The 24,903-nt window shown below is 37.1% G+C and overlaps 1 protein-coding gene across 4 annotated transcripts in view; it reads left to right on the top strand.

Moving 5' to 3' along the window:
* Positions 1-24,636, top strand: part of CALCR (calcitonin receptor) — a 159,089-nt gene extending 134,453 nt beyond the window's left edge. Inside the window, exons 9-14 of one of the 4 annotated variants that reach the window (XM_030823076.1) lie at positions 5,377-5,530; positions 10,875-10,935; positions 11,019-11,085; positions 12,971-13,189; positions 14,819-14,860; positions 22,539-24,636. In XM_030823076.1, coding sequence (XP_030678936.1) covers positions 5,377-5,530; positions 10,875-10,935; positions 11,019-11,085; positions 12,971-13,189; positions 14,819-14,860; positions 22,539-22,772 — 777 coding nt within the window. In that variant the 3' untranslated portion in view covers positions 22,773-24,636. The remainder of the gene's footprint in view (positions 1-5,376; positions 5,531-10,874; positions 10,936-11,018; positions 11,086-12,970; positions 13,190-14,818; positions 14,861-22,538) is intronic. The other 3 variants (XM_030823077.1, XM_030823075.1, XM_030823078.1) reach the window with 3 other exon arrangements.
* The last annotated feature ends 267 nt before the right edge of the window (positions 24,637-24,903 follow it).

Here is a 24,903-nt window from a genome sequence, read left to right as displayed (position 1 = left end):
TGTGGAGCTGGTACTATTTAGACCATTTCAAAATAATTTTTAAATATTTTATTTATTAATATGTTTGTATAGTGGGGGATGTGGTTTTAGTTGTTTGCTGTAAGTTTCCAAACATATTTATTTGGCCCTCTAATAACTAAAGAAACAGAGAAGATACTCTTCAGGCTCTTCATTTTGCCTCAGTTTTGTCCATGTGAATTTGAAAAGTAAATTAACAGTCAGCCACCTCTTTTACTGTAAAGTGGCCTGTATTGTAGCCCGCCAAAAATAGAAAAGTTGGAAGAAGAGTAGAATGTGTTTGACTTTGGCAGAATCTGCTAATCTGTTCCTTGTAAATTTTCACACAAACTGGGTAGATTATTTAATATTAATAACACAAGCCCCACTAGTCTGATCCATTTTTTCTCCTCTGACTTAACTGAGAAGAGAATTTTTAACTGTCTTAAAGTAGGCTACAAAAATTACCTTTTTTAGAAATCAGTGTACATAGTGTCACTTATTTGTTTATGTATCTGTCTCCCCACCGGAAGGTAACTTCTTTGATTGCAAGCATTGAACTTTATTTTTGCAGCCCTAGCCCAGGATTGGACATAAAAATGCAAGCACAGTTACTGCATCAAACTTAGCCACTGTTTTGAAAAACCAAAAGAGCTTATCTAAAGTATGCATTTTAATCAAATCCTGGCAGAATATAGGGAACATATGGCTGTTATTTTTAATTCTCCTTTGCCAAATTTGTTTTACAGCAAAACAAAACTAAAACATCTCACAAAATTTTCCTTAATGTGTTATTATACCTAACCATATGAAATCAACACAGAAGTTGAATCTAATACCCCAGTTTTACCAATGAGAGGGAGAAATTGCAGTAGCTTTTTTTTGTGAAAGCTAAGAATTTTTGTGCGCACTAAATGTATCATGAGAATTAAGTAAACCCTGAAAATGAAATATGCACAGGCTTGGCCCTTGCCAAAATTTTCAGAGCGCTTACTTTTGGCAACACTTCCCTGGGTCTTCTGTTTGTGAACCTGCGAAGACTGTAAGTTTCTTAGGAGTAGGGACTCCGTTTGACAACTTTGGATCTTCTACCCTACTGCCTGCAATACAGTATAAGCTCAATAAATATTTGATAAACCACATTCCAAATCTGCATTCTCTGTGATCCCCCAGCCCCTCAATTTTCCTACTCTATATTTTCGAAGAGTGGTAGGACAAAATGTGTGTGTAATCCCTCCCTGAGGTATCGGCATTTTAATAAGGAAAACAGCTTTAAGCTAAAGAAATGAAACCATATGGCATGTCAGGCATTCTGAAGATAATGGAAGGCATTCTGAAAGGCAAGATAGTATTCCTTAGCTCCCTACTGTACGTGGTAATAGGCCTGTAGTGCAAATGATGCCAAGAATAGTTCATGGTGGATTTTCAATTGCTTAAAAGTGGGACATAGGCCATGATCATTGCTTTTCGTTGTTTCCACAGATCAGCTTTGGTCTCCTTTCTATTTCTCATACTTAAGGTCTTTCTCTACCCCCACCACAACAGAAAAACACCTCAAAACATTGATTACCTATTATAAGGTTGGTCTTTTCTAAAAAAACAAAAATTCCAAAGCAGTTTACATTTGGAGTCACTCTTTGCCCCCTCATCGATGGTTCTTGAACATATTGCCACATAAGATTTCCTATGTTATGTAGATTAGAGGAATTTTCTTAAGTGTCCTTGAAAAATATAATAGGAAATAAATTAACTACTGAACATCTGTCTTCTATAAAATTCTGAGGTTGACTTGATTTATTAGACTAAGGAAAACCTGTGTTCTATAATTCTGATTCCATTTTTAATCAAATTATTATAAACGCCCTTTGGGGCATTTTGTGGAAAAGATAGATTAAATAGTGTACCCAATTAAAAAACTGAAGGATCCCTTCCACTTGAAAGTTACATACTGCTCAACAAACTGTATGTTTTATTAAAACATGAACTGGTAGTAAGGGCACTGAACAGTGATATGACTCATTGAAGCCAAAGTGGATAGTATGGCTTTTACTTACATATCATTCACAGTGGCAATTATCTCTTTTTATATTAATGAAGAAAATAAAATAGAGTATAACCCACAAATTTTATCTATTTTTGGCTTCAAGTATTTCTTGTTTTACTTGGGAGTGATGCATTTATATTATTTGAGTGCAGATTTTTGTCTTGCAATTTGGGAGATCATACTACTTTAAAGAAAATTACACTGGTGTGACTTATCTTTAGAAAGCTAGTGGAAAGTTGCTTAGCTTATTTGATCTGATCTGAGTGACTTCCTTAATACCCCATGCTGCTAATTAAGAAACCATCTCAGAATGGAGGTAAGGACTAACCCTAATCAAGAGGCCCCATCATTTTGTTTAATGCCTGGTTTACTCCACCCTTGATGGAAAGGTTATAATTAAGTCAGGGGCTATATGACAATATCTTATGCATGTTGATACTCCCAGAGCTAGCTTAGTTCCTGGCTCATAGCAGGTGTTCCATAAATGTTTGTTCAACGCAACTGAATTACCTTGAATATCTTGGGCACAGGATTCTTAACCAGGGGCCTAAATTAGAAATTCTGAAAAATAGTTTGAAAACAAAAAGAGAGATGAAGTATGCTTCTGTGTATTTCTTAAAAAATTATCAGGTGACACTGATAAACCACCTTAGTTATGAAACACTGATCTAAGTGCTAAACTATTTTTGTGAAAAATTCTAATAGTCAGCTTGATCACCTAGATATTTCTAATTATTTTCATGAGGTGTTTATTTTAAAAATGAATAGACTGGTGATTTTTAAAATTTGTATGAGCTTTTGAGGCCTTTAGCCTCCAAGCAATATCTTACATCAAACCCAAATATGGTCAATTCTCATTTTTATTCATGAATTCCATCTTTGCAAATTTGTCTTTTCCTATAAATTATTTGTAACTCCCAAATCAATACTCCTAGCAGATTCACTATCATTCACAGACATTCACACAATGTCCAGAAATTGGAGCCATCTGATGTGCAGCTCCCAGCTGAGGTTAAACAAGGCAATGCTCTCTGTGTCTTCCTGTTTCAGTTCTCATACTACGAACAAATGTCCTTTTTGTGGTCTATTTAGTGCCACAATTTTTACATTTTTATGAATTTGTAAATTGGTTGGTGATTTTGTTGTTTTAAATAACCCCTCAAGCATAGTACTGAAGTGCCGTATGATGTTCCTAAGTACAAGAAAGCTGTGATGTGGCTTACAGAGAATATGTGTGTGTTGGAGAAGTTTTCTTCAGGTAGAAGTAATGGTGCTATTGGCTGAGAGTTCGGTGTGAATGAAGCAGCAACAAATGTTAAATAAAGTGTCTTTAAACAAAACACATAAAACAAAGTTAGCTATCGATTGCTGGGTGAAAATGTTTGTGACCAGAGGCTTACAGGAACCTAACCATGTGTTTCCCCTAGGAGTAATGGCTCAGTATTTGCTATTTCAGTTTTTGAAGCAAGTTTATAGACCATAACCACTGAAAATAACAATAATTAACTGTATATAAAAAAAAAAAAAAAAAAAAAAAAAAAAAAAAAAAAAAAAAAAAAAAAAAAAAAAAAAAAAAAAAAAAAAAAAAAAAAAAAAAAAAAAAAAAAAAAAAACTTGAAGCCAAAATTGCTCTGGGTGACAAAGGCATATGACCATCATCTTTGTTCTCTTCCCATCTGCTTCTTCCCAAGTGACAGCCTCCAAAACATACGCTTAATTTCTGGATCCAAAAAGAATAGGGCTTTTAAATAAGAATAGTCTTCCAAATGAATCCAAAGTAACAACTGAATTTCACATTTTATTTATATACTTGGGTGTTATGTAAATATAGCAAGTACTTGCTTAGAAAATACAAAACTAACATTATATTAAATCAAATAATCCCAGTTAGGAAGGTAATCAGATGGGGAGGAGGGAAGCCAGTGCTTTTCTGAGCCAAATATAAATTACTTTTAGATTACCTGGTGTTTTTAATTGTCTGCAACACTGTACCACTTTGGTCAGAATCAGAGGTTGATTCTACCTCTGACAATGCCATATCTGCCTTCTCCTGGGCCCAGGGGGCTTTTCCCTATGTTCAATAAACCTTGAAAGAAAAGGAAACACAATAGAATATCTGTTGGCTCAGCACAACAGGTTCTGAGTAAACGAATCACTACTCTTATGCATTAAATAAAATGTATGGTTCAGAAAAGGTTGCTACAGTCAGTACTGAAAGTCACTTCATGGCTATCTTGCTTTTTAAGGAAAAGGCCTAAAATGCAGTCAAATTCAAAATAAAGTAAGAAGCAACATAATGTAAAACAGAGTATTTGGTAAAATAATAGTAATGCAAATAACCACTCCCTAATACCTAAGATTTTGAATGCTAAATTCTGTTGTCATTATTGTTGTTGTTATTGTTGTTAAAACATAAGCACAGCTAAGTACCCTCAGTCAGGCATCCTCAACTGGGGACATTCTGCTCCCCAGAGGAGACTGGGCAACATCTGGAGACATTTTTGATTGTCAAGAGTGTGTGGGAGATGCTACTAACATCTAGTGGATAGAAATTAGTTATACTGCTAAACTCCCAACAATATACAAGGCAGCCCCCACAACAACCAAAAAAATCTACTCCAAAATGCTAATGTACCAAGATGAAAAATCCTATTTCAGGAGTGACCAGTAAATAAAAGTATTCCATTATGCAGTACAAGCAATGGTTAGTTCTATACAGACAACAATATTAATCTGACTCTTCCAAGGGTGTGGCTCCTCATCTGCATTGAGTTCTCAGCAAGGATGTCATCATAATCTCTGTGCCCAGAGAGTGCTTGATCCCAATATACAAACCAAGGCTCCCATATGAAAACAAAAGCATAAACAGCAGCTAGGCTCAGCATATCTCCTGGGTTTATACATGAAATTTATCACCTGACTCTCTCCTCTTTACTGCTAAAGGAACATCATCAACAAATCAGTGAATTTCAGGAGCAGCATTAAAAATATCTGGGTTATTTGCTTCATTGGCCATAGAAAAGGGGCCATAATAGTCATGCATCAAATTCTTAGATGGTACCTAAGATTATGAGTCTGACAAATTGCAGGAAAACGAACCCATCTGTGTAAGTCCCCAGACTGTAACAAGGAAGAATGTTTTGTGGACTATTTACATGTAATAGCAGTGATCTGTGCATTCACTCTGATTTGTGGGTATAGCAGGTGGCACATGTTTACAAAACTGCCTTGCAAGCTGAATGCAGATACTTTGGCTTCTTTTCACATTTGCTGTGTGCTCACTGGCAGATCTTTACCTGTGTCTTTCTCTGAGTATCTTCCTTTCTTTCTGACAGGTGAGCTGCAAGATTTTGCATTTTTTCCACCAGTACATGATGGCCTGCAACTATTTCTGGATGCTCTGTGAAGGGATCTATCTTCATACACTCATTGTCGTGGCTGTGTTTACTGAGAAGCAACGCTTGCGGTGGTATTATCTCTTGGGCTGGGGTATGTATTTTCTGCAGCTAAGTTTTGAGTCACTTTCACCTCTGTCTGTATGCTTTCAGTCTTCTTATAGTCTTGGTCTCAGAGAATAGAGTCAAGTCCCAGGTCCTTCAACGAATGATGGAACACAGGTACTGGCGGGAGTTCAGTCTCCAAAACACCTGTAGAAGCCGTTTAACAATCTCAATCCAACTGTGCTGAACATGAGGGCCTGCACAGAGAAGGAAGATAAGGGTGACTTCCAAAGGGTAACTTCAGGGAACAAACCTAGCTAATGATGGACACAAAACGTGCCCTGATTGAGAGAAGATCTGATTAGGCCTCCTTCTGCTTTATTCATCACATGTTTGTAGAGCAAAGGAGAATTTCACATTTTGAATTATGTAACTCCCCTACCCTGGCTTCATTTTCCTTCCTCAAGAACATTTCTTCCTGTCAATCCATTAGCAGGATTCCTCCAGTGAAAGCTCAGGAAGTGGAGTCCAGCTGACAGGCAAATATAACCACCTGGGCTTCCAAGTAGAGCCTGTGTGACATGGCACATGGCATTGGCTCGGGAAAGCTTAGGGCTGGATTGTTTAAGCTGTGGCTGCTTCTGTACAAACTAAGGCAGGGTGCTGAAGTCCTTCGGGGATGCTCTAGAATTGCTCCCTTTCCCCCAGGGCTGCTAAAAGTCCAGCTCCCCCTGGTGAAAGGGAACTGAACAGAAGGTGAGGCAATGAAAGAAAATAAATGCTGCGATAAAAACACATGCTGCCTTATCAAAAAAAAAAAAGTTTCGGCCTTACCTTGAAACTTCCATACCAGAGGAGGAACTCGCGGGCCGTCCCTCACTGACTATAGAGCCAAAGGCTTCTCTCACCACATCCACCCCACATGATGGGTGACTGCAACTCTGAGAGCAGAGGCTGCGGATGGCCTTCAACTAAGCTTGCCCTTTGATGCAGCAGGCTAGGGAGCCCCTACAAATACTGGTAAGAGAGGAGAGGTGTAGTGAGGAGGGAGGATAATTCAAAGGATTTTTTTAAAACATCACCTTTTGTATTTAAGGCCCTGCCAAACAGGCATTGTCGCCAACTTTATAGAAATGTTCTTGGGAAGTCATATAAGCAGCCTAGAGTCTTTCCTGCAGTCTGTAAACTGCAGAAAGGGGCTGGTGTTATGCCATACTGGTTTCCATAACACCCTTACATAACAGGAGTACATGGTTTTAAACAAATGCATTGTCCAAGCCCAATGGGATAATCCGATAATAGTGGGTCAATGGGGCAGATAGGCGGGATGCCTCAAAATTGAACTGATGATGATACAATTATTTGGTTGCAAGCAACAGAGTAAGATGTTCTAACTTAAGCAAATACAGAGAAGTTGTCAGAACCTAGTGTATCTCATAGAATCCAAGGGCAGAAATACAGCCAGGCAACTAAAAAGGCTGTAGCCTGGGACCAGATAAGCCAGGAGCTCTCTCCCTCTGCCTTTTGTCTTTGTTTTTCCTCTGGGTATTTGTTTTTACCCTTCTCTTTCTTTACAGACCATAGACCACAGGGTCTCTGTTCCCTCCAGTTTTCATAGTAAATACATCCTGCCCCAAAGTTTCCTGAGTACACATGTTTCTGTTCCAGGCACTCACAGAAACTAAATGCCCATCTTTAAGTTCCAATTCTGAATAGCACGACAAGAAAATCTGATTGATCCAACTGAAGGCAGGTAGCCTACCCTGATTCAATAAATTGTGGCCAAGAAAATTGAGGGGGATGTTGTCACATAGTGTGAACATGTCTAGGGATTGTGGACCCTCCAGCAAAGGACTGAGAAAGGGGTCTTTGTGAACTGTACAGGCTGTCTAGGATATGCACCAGATCACCTCATCTGCATGGCTGCTCCCTTATAAGGAGAGCAGCAGCTGCACCCTGTTTCCTTAACCATCCAGTGAGGTTAGAAATCAGGCTATCACTATCCTGCTGGTTCCACATCAGGTAACAGGTTCTCCTGCTCTTTCCTGTCCTAAAACAGGTCAAAATTTACTCAAAATGGTCTTTTACTATTTTTTTTTCACTTTTAGCCCCAGCCTTCCACAGAGACTAATCTTTCCTTTCCCTGGCCTTCTTATCCATATGTACCCCCTCTCAACAATTTCTAGATTTCCAAATCTGGTCATGCCAAGAATAGACTGGATACAATTTAATCACTCCAGTGGCAATTCTGATCATCACAATCATAATAATTGGTGCTGATCAAATGCCTTACAGTCAAAGACCTGAAAATAACATTCCACCCCAAACACACACGCAAACACACACATACTTTCTGCCAGATTTATTTCCTTTGAAGTAAAATCTGTGGTATATTTCTTTTACCAGTTTTGATTGTTCAAAACATCTATCTGTCATACTCAGAAAATTTTTCATGGGAAAAAAAGGCTGTAAATATATTCTTGTCTGTGACATTCAGCAGAGACAAGGGCACCCTGGAAGGAAAAATTTATGCAGCTTTTGGAGTATACTGATGCATTGTGAATTAGTTATAAAACTTTTTGGCATCATCATAGACAGCTCAGTGAAGATATCTGCTTAAAACACATAAACAATTCAAAGGAAAAAAGGAACAAGCTGCTCAGCTGTATCAAAAACAAAGGGAATGATAATAAGTAAATTGTTTATGTGATACCTTAAGCTTCTGTAATCAACAACCATTTAAAACTTCATTCGAATGATTCAAGTAGAATCCCAAAGAGCATTACACTTAGTAAGGTAAGCACAGAATGGGGAGTTGCTAATCAATGGTTATACAGATTAAGTAATGCAAGATGAGTAAATTTTAGGTATCTGCTGTACAACATTGTGCCTATAGGTAACAATTTTGTACTATGCACTTAAAAATCTGTTTAGAGTGCAGACCTGATGTTAATTGTTCTTGCCACAATAATATAAAAATTTAAATTAAAAAAAGAATTAGAGGGATTTGCACTTCTGTAGATGGACTTTTGGAAAGATAGTCAACCAAATAGTTCTAAAATGTAATGTTTTTAGCATGCCAAAGATAAGACTATCTTTCTACATGTGCGCACACACACACCCCAAAATTCCACCAAACTCATTACCACTGAAAAATCACATTGCCAAATCTGAACTCTGAGAACAAAATTGACACATTTTAAAGTGGCCGCTCCTTTCTTAGAACTTTAAGCAAGCATTATCTTTGGATGGGAGGAAAATGGGTGAAACTAATACCAATTAATTTCTCAAGAAAAAATAGTTTCACAGAAACTTTATAAAGTTTAATGGAGCAAGAGAATAAGTCTCTTCTGGATAATATTTTATTGTCCTTTGAAAATTTTTTCACATGAAGACAGTATGATAGGTCCTAAATTTTACAATGCCAGAAAAAAAGCAAAACCTACATACTTTTAAAAGATTCTTGAAAGTTAGACTGCAGAAAATATGGCCTAAAAAAAGCCCAGTTGTATTATAGCACCTAATTTGTTTGCAGATGATGTAAAGCCCATTCATTTAATTCAGCTGTGAATAATGTTACCAGTTCTAGGATTTGAAACCAATCTCAAAGAATTATAAGAGACATTGTAAACATCAGCCACTGGGTGAACAAGTATCTGGTGGTGAAATTATCCCCAACAGAAAATCAAAGAATGGTTCTTTCAGTAGTTACTCCCTTCCAAGTCTGCATGGCACCACTTAGTAGTCGACGTCTCTCCAATTGAAGTAACTTCAAATACTGAAGTTTAGTTCTCAGGAAGATCACTTATTTTGCAGCCCTGTCCAGGCTATTTCTTTGCCTTGCCTTGCTGGTTTTCCCCTTGTTAGAAATCAAAGGAAGGAAATTTCCCCCATGGATTTCTATATTGAACAAATAGAATTTATTAAATCCCTCTAAAAAAATGAATCCTACACAGACAGGATTATTCTGAATCTCATCATCTTTGGTGGGAGGAATGGGTTGTTATGGATCTTGGGACCTTGGGGAGAAGAGAAAGAAAAAAGAAAAAAAAAAAAAAAACAGAAAAAGCAAACTACCTCAAAGGAGGCATCATAGCTAGAAGAAGGCAAAGAGCCCTGGGTGTTAAAAGGTATGGGGTCTATACTCGTCTCCAGATGAAGTAGAAAGCACTTTCCTTTCTACAAAATGATGAGGTGGGATTCAGTTTTCCATATACCTCTCTTTCTCTCTAATTCTAAAATATGCATCTCAAAATAAATCCAGAGACTTTGTTTCTCTTTCTGAGCCCAAGTGGGAAAATGATATGTTAGAACTGCTGCGAATAACACAATCATGTTTTGTGTAAGCAAACTCAAAATTATTTCAGGCCAAACATTAAATCTATGGTCCTATTGAATATATGCTTCCTGGGTTTAAAAGCTGAGGTTGTTCTTAGGTGAAAATTCAATATTTTGAGACCCCTTTTTGTATATAACTCACAGAAAATAAAAATGCATTGATTTAATTCTTTCCTAAGACACATTTCTTAATCTGATGACAATAACAAAACCTCTTTCTACAGATGTCCCAATCAAATCAAACAATATTCTATTGTTGTACATCTGAGTAAAAAGACTTATTTTTTCTTTTTTAATGAAAATTACAACTTTAGGTTATACTACAGAATAAAAATTGATTTAAAAAATTATAATCTAGAAGGACGTATTCCAATAACTGTGTCTATTTTTCTGTTTATAAATTAAAAAGTGTTTTTTTTTTTACTAGCACTTTGAGTTTAGTCAAGGAGGTACAGTAAGCTGCCTTCATAAAGTTTCTCTAGCCAGAACCTACAGAAGGTAGGGAATGTACTGGCTTCTCTGAAGTATTCATATTAAAAGGAAACAGAATCACTGCATGAGATATAAACAGACAGAAAAACAAAAAGCCTAGAAGAAAGAATTGTGAACATCAGCTAAGGCTTTAGGAGCAATCAGACTATTGCTTTCATACACCATCCCAGGTCACATCCCTCCGGGGTGACCCAGCTCCTCTCCATGAGAGAGCCCAGTTCACCTACAATGGAAGGCTTTCTGGTCTCAGTTAATAGTCATCATTATAAACATAACAATGGTAATAATAGTCATAGTGTACCTACTACATTCAGCAATTTGTAAAAGGCTTTTAATTATTTGGATGCTCTTAACCAAACTCTCCAGAAGCACATGATGTTCTAACTGGGAGCATTTTGACTGGCTTGACCAAAGATGATTTTTGTGAAAATATCAGGGGAACATCTTGACAGATGCACTCAATTTGCCAGTATTTTTGCAAGTACATTACCGTTTTCCATGCAGCTGTACTTAAAGGTTATGACCAAGAAACCAAGTGTGATTTGTACTTTTCACATTTGTAGGGTTCCCGCTGGTGCCAACCACTATCCATGCTATTACCAGGGCCGTGTACTTCAATGACAAGTAAGTATTATGGTGATGTTTAAGTTAACATATTCATAAATAAAATGTATTTGTGTATTAATTGTCCCCTTGCCCTTTTTCAGCTGCTGGCTGAGTGTGGAAACCCATTTGCTTTACATAATCCATGGACCTGTCATGGCGGCACTTGTGGTGAGAATTAGTTTTTTACTGCAATATTAGTATTATCTCTTAGTTGAGATTTCTGTGTATATAGTTCTATGTATCATATGTTTTATAACTTCAAAAGAAAGCTAATTTGATGGTATTCTATAGTAAAAAAAAGCAATTTGATTTTAGACTCTTCAAAAAAATGCCTTTTACTTACACATGTAGGGCTTATCATGAGCTCATTTTCATTACAGACTCACACTATAATAGCAGTGTAGCTCATATTTTAAGATTTTTATAACTAGATTCTCCTAGGTAAAGGTGAGAGGCCAAGGGGCTGCAAGAAGTTTGCTTGTGTTATGAACATCTAGGATCTTCGAAAACTTTGACATTCCAGAGCTCTAAAAGTCTTTGGTTCTGTGAACTTAAGGTCCAGAAATTCAAATATTCAACACAAGCTCAATTAATGAGTTAGTAATAAATAGTGGACTCCCAGCCAAATGTCAGATTCTTACTGAGGATGCTACGGTTCTTATTTACCTAGGATTCAGTAGCCTTGGCCTCATGTCTTAGCTCTATCATCTACCAGCTCTGAAAATTTAGATAAATCAATTAACCTAAAAATGTCCCCTGATTTTTTTAAGGAAAAGGTTAGATTAAATAATCTTTCAGGTACTTTTGGAAGATAATCTCTAACTCTAGGTCATTAAAACTTAGTACTGCTCCATATCTTTATCTGTTAAAAATAACAAAAATAATAATAGCTACTCATAAATTCATGATTATGAAATAGCTCCTAATAAAATAATAAATGAAGTAAAATGAAGTAAAAACTTTAGCAATTATTCCTATATTTAAAATTCTAAAACACATATTTCTTGCCTTAATTACCTAGAAATTTTTAAGGAAATGCAGATTCTAGGATCCAAATTATAAATGTGTATCTGAGATGAGTATATGCATACTTCACTGTGAATGACCATAAATTAACAGAAATTGATATATTTGGAATTCTTATTAATTTCATGACTAAAGGAAATGCACATTAGTGCATTTCAAAACTAAAAGAAAAGATTCAGCAATTAACAACGTGAATCATTTATACCTTAATAGTTGATTTTTCTCATTTTGAAAGAGCTGCCCGTGCAAATATGGACACTTGATTTATGACAGCAGCACTTTTGGGCAGAGGAAGGAGAGGGTCAATAAGATATACATACAGAAAAAATACAAACATGTATTTAGTAATTGCATATGTGTGGGGAAAAAGTAAATTCTGATTCCTTCCACAACCAGACACAAAAAAATGTGTTTTTAGTGAACTGTAGGTTTAAATGTGAAAGACAAAACAATAGAGGTCCCCTAAAAAAGACACACTATGTGAGTATCTTCATGAGCTTCAGATACAGAAAGATTTCTAAAGCAGGATACAAAAGGCACTTAAGGAAGAGATTGATAAATCAACTACATTAAAATGAAGACAACATTTAAAGACCGAAAAGACAAAACTTAGAGTCCAAGAACGTATCTGCAATGTTCCAAATAAAGACAAATAAATTTATGAAAAAGTGTTCAGCTCATGTATCATCAGGAAAATGCAGATTAAAACAAGAATGAGGTAATACTACACCCCTCCACCACCCCCGCCGTAGAAAGGCTCATATTAAAAAGAGTGTTCATACCAAGCGTTGGCAAGGGTGATGAGCAACTGGAACTGTTTTATATACTGCTGGAGGGAACATAAAATTAAACCACTTCTCTAGAGCCCTAGAAATGCTGAGCAAATTGTGCTACCTGTCAGGTAGACTCTCATGTTCTATATAGGTAACATTTGTTGCTCACACTGGATAAACAAGAATTGAGAACAGTGCGCATTCTTAAGTGATACTTTTCTGTATGATTTGCTCATAACACCATATATCTGCAGGTCAATTTCTTCTTTTTGCTCAACATTGTCCGGGTGCTTGTGACCAAAATGAGGGAAACCCATGAGGCGGAATCCCACATGTACCTGAAGGCTGTGAAGGCCACCATGATCCTTGTGCCCCTGCTGGGAATCCAGTTTGTCGTCTTTCCCTGGAGACCTTCCAACAAGATGCTTGGGAAGATATATGATTACGTGATGCACTCTCTGATTCATTTCCAGGTAAGGAAGCCAAAGGTGTATTTATTCAACTACTGTGCTTATTCAGCTAGCTGATTTTAACTCTAAAGCCCATGATCTTTTATTATTATTATTTTATTTATTTTTTATTTTATCTTATTTTATTTTTTTGAGACAGAGTCTCACTCTGTCTACCAGGCTGGAGCGCAGTGGCACGATCTCAGCTCACTGCAACCTCCGTCTCCCAGGCTCAAGCAATTCTCCCACCTCAGCCTCCTGAGTAGCTGGGATTACAGGTGTGTGCTACCACGCCCAGCTAATTTTTGTATTTTTAGTAGACGGGGTTTCACCATGTTGACCAGGCTGGTATCAAACTCCTGACCTCAGGTATTCTGCCTGCCTTGGCCTGGGATTACAGGCGTGAGCCACTGCGCATGCCTGACAAGCCCATGATCTTCAATGTCATAACATTTGAACCTCCAACTCAATAAGCCCAGCCAAAATTCTGAAGGACACCAGTTTTTTTGAGGCTCTTTGTTGCTGTTTCTTTCTGTGCCTGCTTTCCTGTCATTCCCAGGGCCCTCAGCTGGTCCCATCCAGGCATGTTATTCTTGGTCACAGATACAGAAATTGTCAGATCTTCCTTTATAAGTAAGTGCTGGCTCTGGGGTAATGAGAAATTTGCACAAGGTTGTCCATGCCTCCTGCTCTATCACTCTCCATTTGTCAGGCGAATGTTAGGAATCCATTCATGACAGTTCAGTGCTATAAAGGGAAGTTGTATCCAGGCCCCTCCTCATGTAAGAGAGAATGCAGTGGGCTCTCAGGGGCTGTCCTGGGCTGTCCAGTGTCTGCCACACTGGATAGGAGAATGGCTGCCCTAGTTCCATTCACCTTTCCCCAGATCTAAAGCCCCATTGAAAGCATAATGCTGTATTTGGATAGCAAGATAGGATGTGGGAGTTCTCGGCAGGAGTAATTCTATCACAGTCTCTTAGGCCAGAGTTTTGCTGTCTCTATTACAAATTTCAAAATAGTTTTATTTTCTATATTAGGCTTAATGTCAGGAGAAGGTCAAAATTAATAGGGCTAGAAAGAAAGTTTAGGGATCGTTTGAATAGTTCAAACTGTTCTTTTGGCCATAATCAAAACTTAGGCACAAGAAATCTTCAAGCAGTGGCCAAGACTCAGGCAGTTTCTTAGTCCATGTCCTTATCTGAGCGATGAACTTGGCGGTGGGTACCGTACTGCACTAGTTCACCATGACAACATAGGACACAGACCCACAGCCACCCACTATGACACTTGTCCTTGTAAAAGATCCCTCTACTGAATTCTGCAAGGTCTCTATTTTTAAATTTTCTAAGTGTAGTTTTTTTTTTCAAATTCACCATAATCAGCATATGCTGGTATAAATCTCTATGTTAAAGGGAGCAAAATATTAATTAGATTTACTAGAGCTGTCCTTTTAGCCAAACGATGGAATCCTAACAAGAAAAATATATTTCTAAGGGAATATTCTTGTAGTGCAGCACTATGAATGGTAGATAATTCTTTTTCTTGCTTTTTTTTTCTTCATCAGGCCTTCTCTGGGCAGTCTATTATATTGTTTACTAAACAACATAATGCACACAAAAATAACTTCAACTGCATTTTTCCTTCCCTTTTTAGGGCTTCTTTGTTGCGACCATCTACTGCTTCTGCAACAATGAGGTAAGCATGCATTTCATATAATACTATCACTTGTTTATGTAAAGGCAGCATTTTTTCCAAAGGGCATCCGTACACATTTCATTTCATCTCACTTCTACAGTTGACCTCATAGTGTTTTGTGATTAGCAACATTATGTTTTTTCCACTACTCCAAGCTGAATCTTATCTATGGATGTGGAGTACAATGGCAAATATGATTCAGACAGGCAGATAATTTCCTTGGGTTGCATCTTGAACAGATCAGCACCCTCAGGAGCAATAGTGAAAGCTATTCTGGATGCCATTACAAAGAGAAGCCATATTCCTATTCCCTTTGGAAGACCCAAGCCCTCACTAGGGCAGAGACAATCTCCATTCGGTTTGTACTAGTTCCTCACCTTCTTTTCCAGTTGCTTGTGCTAACGCCCTACTACTTATTCAGCATTTTGAAAATCACCCTGAAGTTAAGATTCAAAAAAGATTCTCAAATAATCTACAATGTGAATATTTAGATCAGTAAAATCTGGAGAGCCATATGGCTGATCAATTCTGTTCTCAGGGTGTTTTTAGCCAGAGTTACCCTTTCTTCCAACCAAATCTTGCCTGGGAGCCAAATCTATAAAACATAAAAGTGGAGCTTCTATAGCTCCAGACATCCTTCCAAAGAACTTCCAGGGTTTTAGGGAACATGAATCAAAATCTTCCTCATTTTTCAGGGAAGAAATCTAAACTCCAGAAAGATCATGTGATTTACCCAATGTCACAAATGCACTTATGGTTATAACCCAGACTGGAACACAGATTTCCTGTTTTTCAATTAAATTGATTAAGTCCCAATTGACTTATCTATATCTATAATTTCTTCCTGGAGCTATGTTAGTATGCTTTTTCTAGGACCACACAACTTTTAATGTCAAAGCATTTTTGAACATTTTAAATCAATTCCTATTAAGAATAATTCCATACAAGGCAAATCACATTTTGCCAAGACATCAATATATTACTTTCCTATTAGTAATTAGAAACATTTCTAACCATTGTCAGTTGATAATTTATTCTCTATCTTTTTTCTAAGTTAAATAATATTTAGTGAGCACCTACAATATTTTGCTATTCTGCGACCTGTTCATACCTGTTTCCAACCCCAACATGACAAAGTTTTTATTGTTCCCATTCTCCATTTTAATTATTACATTTTATTCCTTCCTTTCTTCATCCATTCATCTACCAACTCATTCCCTCATTCAACAAAAATACATTGTGCATTTACTATTGCTAAGGGCTAGACTAAGGGCCTAGAATAGAAATGAAAAGACATCCTTCCATTGCCTGCTGTTAGAGTGGCAATATTTTTAGAATTTTAATATTTTATAGAATGATAAAAACTAATAAATGAGTAGGGCCTAAGTCACCCCATGATTTTATCAATTTCTGTGAATGTATATCCATGCCTTTTGGGTTGTTTCAGGTGGCATGCAAAATACATTTTTTATCTAAAATAATATCAAAATAGAGCTAATATGAGAAATCAGGTTCAGTGGGGCATACCTGGAAAAACACAAGAGGATTGCATGCATTCGTAAAAATACCACAATATTTATTGTGTCTTATCTATGATACTGTCATCGGAAGTGTCAGACATAGAAAGCAAACCCAGGGGTACCCTAGCAATTGAATGTCTCGAGTTCATTTGAGTATATGTTATCTCTGATTTTGAAGTAAAGAAACCATTTCCATTTTCATTAAGATCCCATTACTGGGGGAAGGTACAAGTGTGACATTTCTAATAATATAGAATTGTGTACTGTGCCAAATGTAATATCACAGGCCCATGGATTTTAGGCATCTGGGTCTCAGCTGGGCATTCTGTGAATGCATCACCTTACAATATTGAACACAGGCAGGGCACTCACACATGCAGGAAGTTATTTCCAGCTGCATCTAAGATAGGGCTGTGATGGGATGATGCCTCGCTGAATACTGAGTTTTAGCAGAAATCTAGGGGGCTAACTCAAAGTAATAATGAGATCACATCACATTGTGTTATGTGCAATTTAATTTTGATTATGATTGGTATGTTATCAGTGAAATTATTGTTTCATTTTTGAATTTCGATTCATTATTGGTATGTTATCAGTGAAATGATCATTATGAAAATGAAATATATATAGAGTCAGTGGGTAGACTAGAAGCAGCAAAGGAACTTGAAGAATTAAAGTAATAGAAATCAGGAGATGATCATGAGAGCATGCTTATGTATCAAGCATTTCCTATAATGACTCTTCCAAGTGAGTGGACATTGATTATCCAAACATATCGGCAAATTATTAGGTACCTAAGAGACCTGAAAAAGATGATTGCAGCTATAAAAATGCACAATTTGTTTCCAAGAAGTAGCATAGAAATGAAAGTTCTAACAACACACTGGATTTTCTCCCTTTTCTTGTGTCTTGCTATTCTCCGTACATCGTGGATAAAATAGTTTATAGATGGAAGTAGCATGATCAGAAACATCTCCATTTAACTGTCACACATTGGAGTGTGCAAAAGCTAAAATTTTGTTTATTTCCTGTAGCTCATCTTGCTTTCAAGAGACTATTCCACCAGCCTCTAGTGGTTTACAGCAGCCTCTTTATAGAAAATATTCAGTCAATTCAAAAAGCCTTTGTCCAAAAGAGCAACTAGCTACCAAGTTATAATGCCAGCACCCACTGTTGAAGTTCACACTGGTTCCCCTTACTACTAAGCCCTCGAGAAGTCTTTTCACTCTGTGGCCTCCTTGATGAAGCCACAGCCCTATTCTGACTCACAAGTTCTTTCCGCCAAGCCACCCGAGGAGCCTGGAACTCCAGCTCCTTTCTTCACACCACGTAGAACCTGAATCTATCTTAAGCACATGCCATAGCCGTTGCTGCTCCGCTGTTGGACATGGTGCCAGGGGCAAATGTGGAGTTTCTTTTCAGGGCTGGCTATTTTCAGGACTGTGCTCTTGAATCAAAAAGAAAAACTTGATATAATGGAGTGTTCCTAAGAAAGCAAATTATCTCTTGCTTGATTTCTTCTGCCCATTTTCCCAGGTACTCCCACCATGAAGGGGAAATGCAAGGCCATTTGTGCGTCTTTCTCTCCTCTTCCTCTCAGGCCTCTTAGGGCTGTGCACTCACCACTTCCCCTTCCTTTCTGTGACGGTCTCTACCTATATCATATTCTACATGTTCTCTACCCTGTAGCTTTTAGTAAAATACTATCTGCAGACCAGTAAGATTTTCACAACATATGCAAAGAGAAGTTTTTTCTGTTTAGAAATTCTCCCACTCAATAAAGCCTGATTTTCAATACAATGTCTTTCTAGAGACATAACAAAGCCAGTTTTGAGACTCAGTCTCAAAGCTAAGCAATAATTTTCTTTGTTCTAGACCAGTATTCTCAAACTTAAGTGTACATCAGAATCACCTGGAAGATTTGTGAAACCAGGGATTCCTTGGCCCCAGCAGGAGTTTCCTATTCAGTAGGTCTGGGGTGGGGTTTGAGAATTTGCATTTCTAACCAAGTTCCCAGGTGATACTGATGCTGCTGACCCAGAGACTTCACTTTAAGAACCACTATTCTAGACACAATCATACTTGTTCTTCAAGCAGTGGATGACCTTGACTTAATGAATTGGGGAGATGTGGGAAATTTTATTTCAGAAAATTAAGAAATACAATGGTTAAATGTTTTCAAAAAGTTTAACTTTATTATAAATGATACTTATGTATTGTTATCCTTTAGAGCAAGGAATCTTCCCCAAACATAAGAGATAATAAATGGGAATCAGAAAGCTCTGATTCTATAATCAAGTACTCAATTAACTCAATTATAGAGCATATAAATTTTGTAAGATAAAATCAGAGACCAGTAGAGATATTGCAGCTATGGCCTCCAAAAGGCTGAAAAGAATGTTGGCAACAACTTTGTAAATAATATTCACAAGTATCCCTTAGCATCTAATTAATAGGGCTTAATAGGAATCTAGCTTTCAGAAGTCGTATAAAACCATCTAGGCCAGGGGTGGTGGCTCACGCCTATAATCCCAGCACTTTGGGAGGCCAAGGCGGCTGGATCACAAGGTCAGGAGATTGAGACCATCCTGGCTAACACAGTGAAGCCCCGTATCTACTAAAAATACAAAAAAAAATTAGCCAGGCATGGTGGCAGGCCCTTGTAGTTCCAGCTACTTGGGAGGCTGAGGCAGGAGAATGGGGTGAACCTGGGAGGTGGAGCTTGCAGTAAGCCGAGATTGCGCCACTGCACTCCAGACTGGGAGACAGAGCGAGACTCTGTCTCAAAAAAAAACAAAACTACAACAACAAAAAAAAACGTCTAAAGTGTGCAATTACTTTTTAACTTCCAGGGAATTTTAAAGTGTTTTTTTTTTTTTAATCATGATTTTTAAATCTTAAGCTCAGGTTGCAGCAGGTCTGTTAGATTGTGGTGACATTGTGAAGGAGTAGGTGTTACAATCTTTGCATTCATTGGATCAAAACTCCAGAGGCAAACCTCACCTTCTATTCCGCAGTGCATAACTATAGTAGGTACTTAGAATGAACTCAGGAAAAGAAAGGCGAAAGACAAAAACATTCAAATCCAACCATGAAGACTCTAACCTTATTTTGTTTTGTGCAAATGTAGAAACCGAGGCCTAAATATACCAAGTTTACAAAGCTTATTAATAGAGCCAGGTATAATAGTTAAGTCTTCAAACTGTGAGGCCAGGGCTCTATTTTTTTAAGTTGGCAATACATAAATGGATATAATCAGGAAAAAATGTAAAGTGAATAGTGTGTATTGCTTTTTTAGTGAGTGATGAATTTATATAATTCAAATCTTTTTGTTGTTGTTACATTTATCCCATTTACAACTGATAATGTTTCTTTTATTTTCAGGAGCAACAAAACTCTCCCTGTTTTGTTTTGTTTTGTTTTGTTTTACAGATTAAATGCCCTTATTCTTGTCATCAGAGCAGCATCAGATTCAACCTGTGATATTGTAGGAGATAATTGCCCTTATTAGTCTATAATTTTTTAAGTGTCTTTTATATGCTGCTAAGGGCCTGTTATTATATGAATAGTTTACTAGTCAAAGCAGATTGCCATCTCCACACAAAAGGATGGGTTATAATTTTGGACGCAATTAGAGAAGGCTGTGAACCTTTCTGTAATAATAACTTTAAAAAATTAAAATAGAAATCAAACTGTTTGGCCCCATGCTGGGCTGTGTACTTTATTAATATAAATGGATACTCTGATGGGAGTTATTTTAAAAGGACAGGTGAGAAATAAAAGAACTCTTTTTCATACTGCATACTTTTGCAGACTAACTCTAAACTCATAACTGCCTACTTGGATACTTGTAAATATCTGTGTAAGTTTCAGCTACAAGGATAATGTTGGTATTTAAGAGATGCTGAATCTGTGGAAATTATCAGCTTCCTTTTTTTTTTTTTTTTTTTTGAGACGGAGTCTCGCTCTGTCCCCCAGGCTGGAGTGCAGTGGCATGATCTCGGCTCACTGCAAGCTCCGCCTCCCAGGTTCACGCCATTCTCCTGCCTCAGCCTCCTGAGTAGCTCGGACTACAGGCGCCCGCCACCACGCCTGGCTAAATTTTAGTATTTTTAGTAGAGACAGGGTTTCACCGTGTTAGCCAGGATGGTCTCAATCTCCTGACCTCGTGATCCGCCTGCCTCGGCCTGCCAAAGTGCTGGGATTACAGGTGTGAGCCACCACGCCTGGCCTATCAGCTTCCTTTGACTGGAGACATTGCTTCTCCAAAAATGTGCTGAACCTGTATATTTCCCAGTTTCTCAATGGGGCATTTGATGGTTCCTAGATTATAACCCTGGCATTTAAAGCTACGGTAATAGTACAACCCAAATAAAGCCAGGCTCTGCTTGGTACTGTGGCTTTGCCACATTCTAGCTATATGACTCTGGACACATTGCATAACCTCAGTGCCCCATCTGTAAAGTGAAGACAGTAGTGCCCTTCCCATAGGGCTGTTGTGAGGATTAAATAAGTTAATACAAATCACATACTTATGGTACATAGTAAACACTCAATAAACAGCTGAAACTTGTTATTCTATCTTTTGTTCTTGTGTGGCTTTTTTCAATACAACTTTCAGCTGCATGGTCCACCTTATTCCTTAGCACTTGAAGTTTTTGTCTTTGTCTGTTTTAAATCACTTTAGATATAAGTACCCTGCATGCAAGCACTCATTAACTCCAAAACAAAATAAAATGAAACTCATGATGTGTTGCCTGCATAATCTGAAAAGTCTAATATTCCAAATTATCAGATTGCTAAATAATTCTGATTGCCATTTGTCACCTCAAACCTTACGGTTGCTGTGCTGTGTGAAGATAAACTACCCCCTTTAGTTGCTTTTTGAGGAATCATTTGACTTTGTCTTTCCCTGAGTAAAACCTTTAAAAATATATGAACAATACTAATTATTCTCAGAGGAGATTGTTACTCTACTAGATACAGAAAAAAAAAGTATATTTGCCACAGAACCATTCAGCCTTATATTATACATATAGTTTTATAACATTAATCAGTTTTGCTGTCATTTTTCTCATCTTTCAGATTTGTACAAATGTAAAGTAGATAAAATGATTCTCCATGATCAAGTAGTTACATGATTTATTTCACATTATACATTCCCCAGGTTCTCTCTCATGTGTTTAGCTGTCATATGTGAGTTTGGCAGCAGAATGAACTAAGGATGTATAATAAATTGATGCACATATTTTTATGTAAGCTTGTCGTATGTACTGAGCAATAGAAACTCAGAAATACAGAATAGAGATTATTGCAATAATCTCTTTTTTAGTTTTGTTCAGGTATAGAGAAAAGCAAGAAGTTTGGAGACAACAGGAAGGAGCAACTTAACTACTAAATTGAATTTGGTTCTATAAAAAGCAGAGCTAGACAAGCAAATTCACTGTCTGTGGTACTGTTTTCAGTTGTGGTTATTGTAGTTTTCATATTTAGAGCTTTCTGATGTTAGCATCTTTGCCTCTTGTTTTCAATATATAATTTATCGTATTTATAAAACAAGTCTGGCAAGTTTGTTTACATTTTAGAAGTCTTTCAAAAGAAAGAGAAATAAAATCTTATTCTTAAAAAGTTGTCATGGCATTAACCAGAGGTGTATCTGGCACACCCCATCTCAAGTCATGTCGGACAAGGAAAAATTCACTGTACGAGGCCATTATCATAAAATCCAGAACTGTGCTATGGTTTACATATATATTTTTCATGTGCACACTTAAATTAAAAACTTCTGCGTTATCAGGGATGGTAGCATGTAAAAAGTTTTGTCAACCTTTCTCCCTATTATGACATGTATACCACATTACCTGTGAAACCAAATCAACTTTTACTCATTGGATATGAAAGCTAAAGAAACCTTTTCTTAAAACTAGCAAACAACCTTGCCAGGGGTAATTTAAGCAAGTAACTCAGTTCTTCCATTTGCAAATTCTTCTTCCAAGTTGGTATATTCTGTGGCCACAGCATACACAGCCCAGCCCTTTAGATCAGAATTACAATTTAACTGTCTTTAAATCTGATAAGCTCTAAGAATGATGTTCATACACTTTGCATGGATCATTTCTGACTATCATATAAAAACAAGGCTCCTTTTTCTCTTCTAGGTCCAAACCACCGTGAAGCGCCAATGGGCCCAATTCAAAATTCAATGGAACCAGCGTTGGGGGAGGCGCCCCTCCAACCGCTCAGCTCGCGCTGCAGCCGCTGCTGCGGAGGCTGGCGACATCCCGATTTACATCTGCCATCAGGAGCCGAGGAATGAACCAGCCAACAACCAAGACGAGGAGAGTGCTGAGATCATCCCTTTGAATATCATAGAGCAAGAGTCATCTGCTTGAATGTGAAGCAAACACAGCATCGTGATCACTGAGCCATCATTTCCTGGGAGAAAGACCATACATTTCAAGTGTTCTCCATCCTCCCAGGAACCGAACATATCATTTGTGAAGAATTATTCAGTGAATTTGTCCATTGTAAATCTGAAGAAAGTTATTCTTGGTACTATTGCTTTGGGAGACGGTCTAGGAATGGAGTCTCCCACTGCAACTTGTGAACTCCATCATTCATCCAGGACTGAGATGCAATGTCACAGTAATGCAAGCAAAGTATCAAAGAAAAACAATGAAATTGACCTAGTTCAGATACAGGGTGCTCCTTGTCAATACTGAGCCATTTATACCTTTGAAAAATTAAAATCACTTTCAATATTTTTATTTTTAACTCTGGATTTTGAATTAGAATATTTCTGTATTTGGCTATGGATCTGATTTTTAATTTTTTTAATTTCAGCCAATTCTGATGTTACTGAGATGTTTTACTATCCTTACAACATAAACCACATGAACTACATGACCTCTGCAAGACAAAGTGGCTTTCTAATAGAGAGATTAGTAAATATGTGAAGAAAAAGACCTGCATTTGGCAGGAAGATGTATGCTTTGAATGCAAAAGAAATTTAGAGTCAATTTGCTTAAAATATTACATGCTCAGCTTGGTTTTGGATAAGCCTGTCCGTTGGGCAGGACCTAGCTGTTGTAAAGAATTGGTCTTAATGTTGAATGTATTTTGGTTGCTGACATTTATAAACTGAGAGGTCACAAAGAATCTATTACTAAAAATTTTTACAAAACTGCCAAAAATATAATTCTTAGTGGAAGACAATACTCCCTTTAAAGAGAGTTTGCCACTTCCCTAAACTCCAGGATTTATAAAGCAAATTACTCCAAGGTTTATAAAGCAGATTACCTCTTGTCCTTGGGTGCTATCTAGCAGTAAAAGATACATTTGTTGAATATTGGTAATTAAAAGACTCCACATAAGTCCATTAACTGCTTTCCACCCAGCTTCAAAGCTTAAAAAGATCTCAGTCTTTTCCAGGAAGATCCAGGAGGGCTAATTAGAAATCAGTTTGTGGTTGACCTCTTGTTTCTTGTTACTACCAAAACAGGAGGGGAAAAAATTAACTGCTCCAAGTTTAACCATAAATCAATTCATGTTTAACGTTTCTCATTAAAATCCAGTATTATATTCCCATATCTCTCTTTACTTCCCAGTATAAGATTTTTGAAAATCCTGAATAAACCAGTATCATTACTGGCACCTGAAATTAATTTGTGAATTTGCAACAGTAATCAGAGTTACCATTATTTAATTTGTATACTAAATGAGGAGGTACATGGAAACCCTCCAAATCTCCAGTCTCATCTATGTCATATTTTGCCACTGCCTTTCAGAAGTGATTTAGTTGTGGAAAGACAATAAACTGATTTGTTATGGTTACATATTTAGTGCACCCAGAGAAAATTATATTTCTACAGAGAAAATGAATTTGGGATACTAAAGTAGTTTAAGTCTCCTTTACTGAATGTAAGGGGGGGATTGAAAAGAAGGTATTTTTCCAATCACAGTGTTATGTAGTATTGTTCTATTTTTGTTTACAAACATGGAAAACAGAGTATTTCTGGCAGCTGTGGTACAAATGTGATAATATATTGCTAAAATATTTTAGATGTTGTTATGCTAATATAGTAGGGGCTGAAGAAAACAAAATAGCTTATTATAGAATTGCACATAGTTCTGCCCAAATTATGTGAAATGCTTATGCTTGTGTATATGTATAAATTAATACAGAGTATGTTAAAAGCAAAAAGATGTATATTTGCATATTTTTCTAAAGAAATATATTATTCATCTTTTCATTCATTCATCTTGTCTCCTGCTCATTCCATGCTGTTTTTCATTTCAGCCATGGGCTGCTACCATCCCATCTCGTTTGTACCGTAGGAGTGGGAAAGATAATCTAAAAGCATAGGTTAGAAACCATACACAAAAATATCAAGGTTATTATCTTTATTAGTACAAACATCTTTAGTCTCAATTTGATTGTAAATTCAGTGACACTGTTCTCATGCCCTTGATAACACAAAACCACACACCAGTGTCAATCAATATTGCATAAGTTTAGGAAGC

Source organism: Nomascus leucogenys, chromosome 11, assembly GCF_006542625.1.
Source record: "Nomascus leucogenys isolate Asia chromosome 11, Asia_NLE_v1, whole genome shotgun sequence".
Lineage (NCBI taxonomy): Eukaryota > Metazoa > Chordata > Mammalia > Primates > Hylobatidae > Nomascus > Nomascus leucogenys.
The sequence above is the reverse complement of the archived record's forward strand: the minus strand, read 5'-3'. Positions and strand labels throughout refer to the sequence as shown.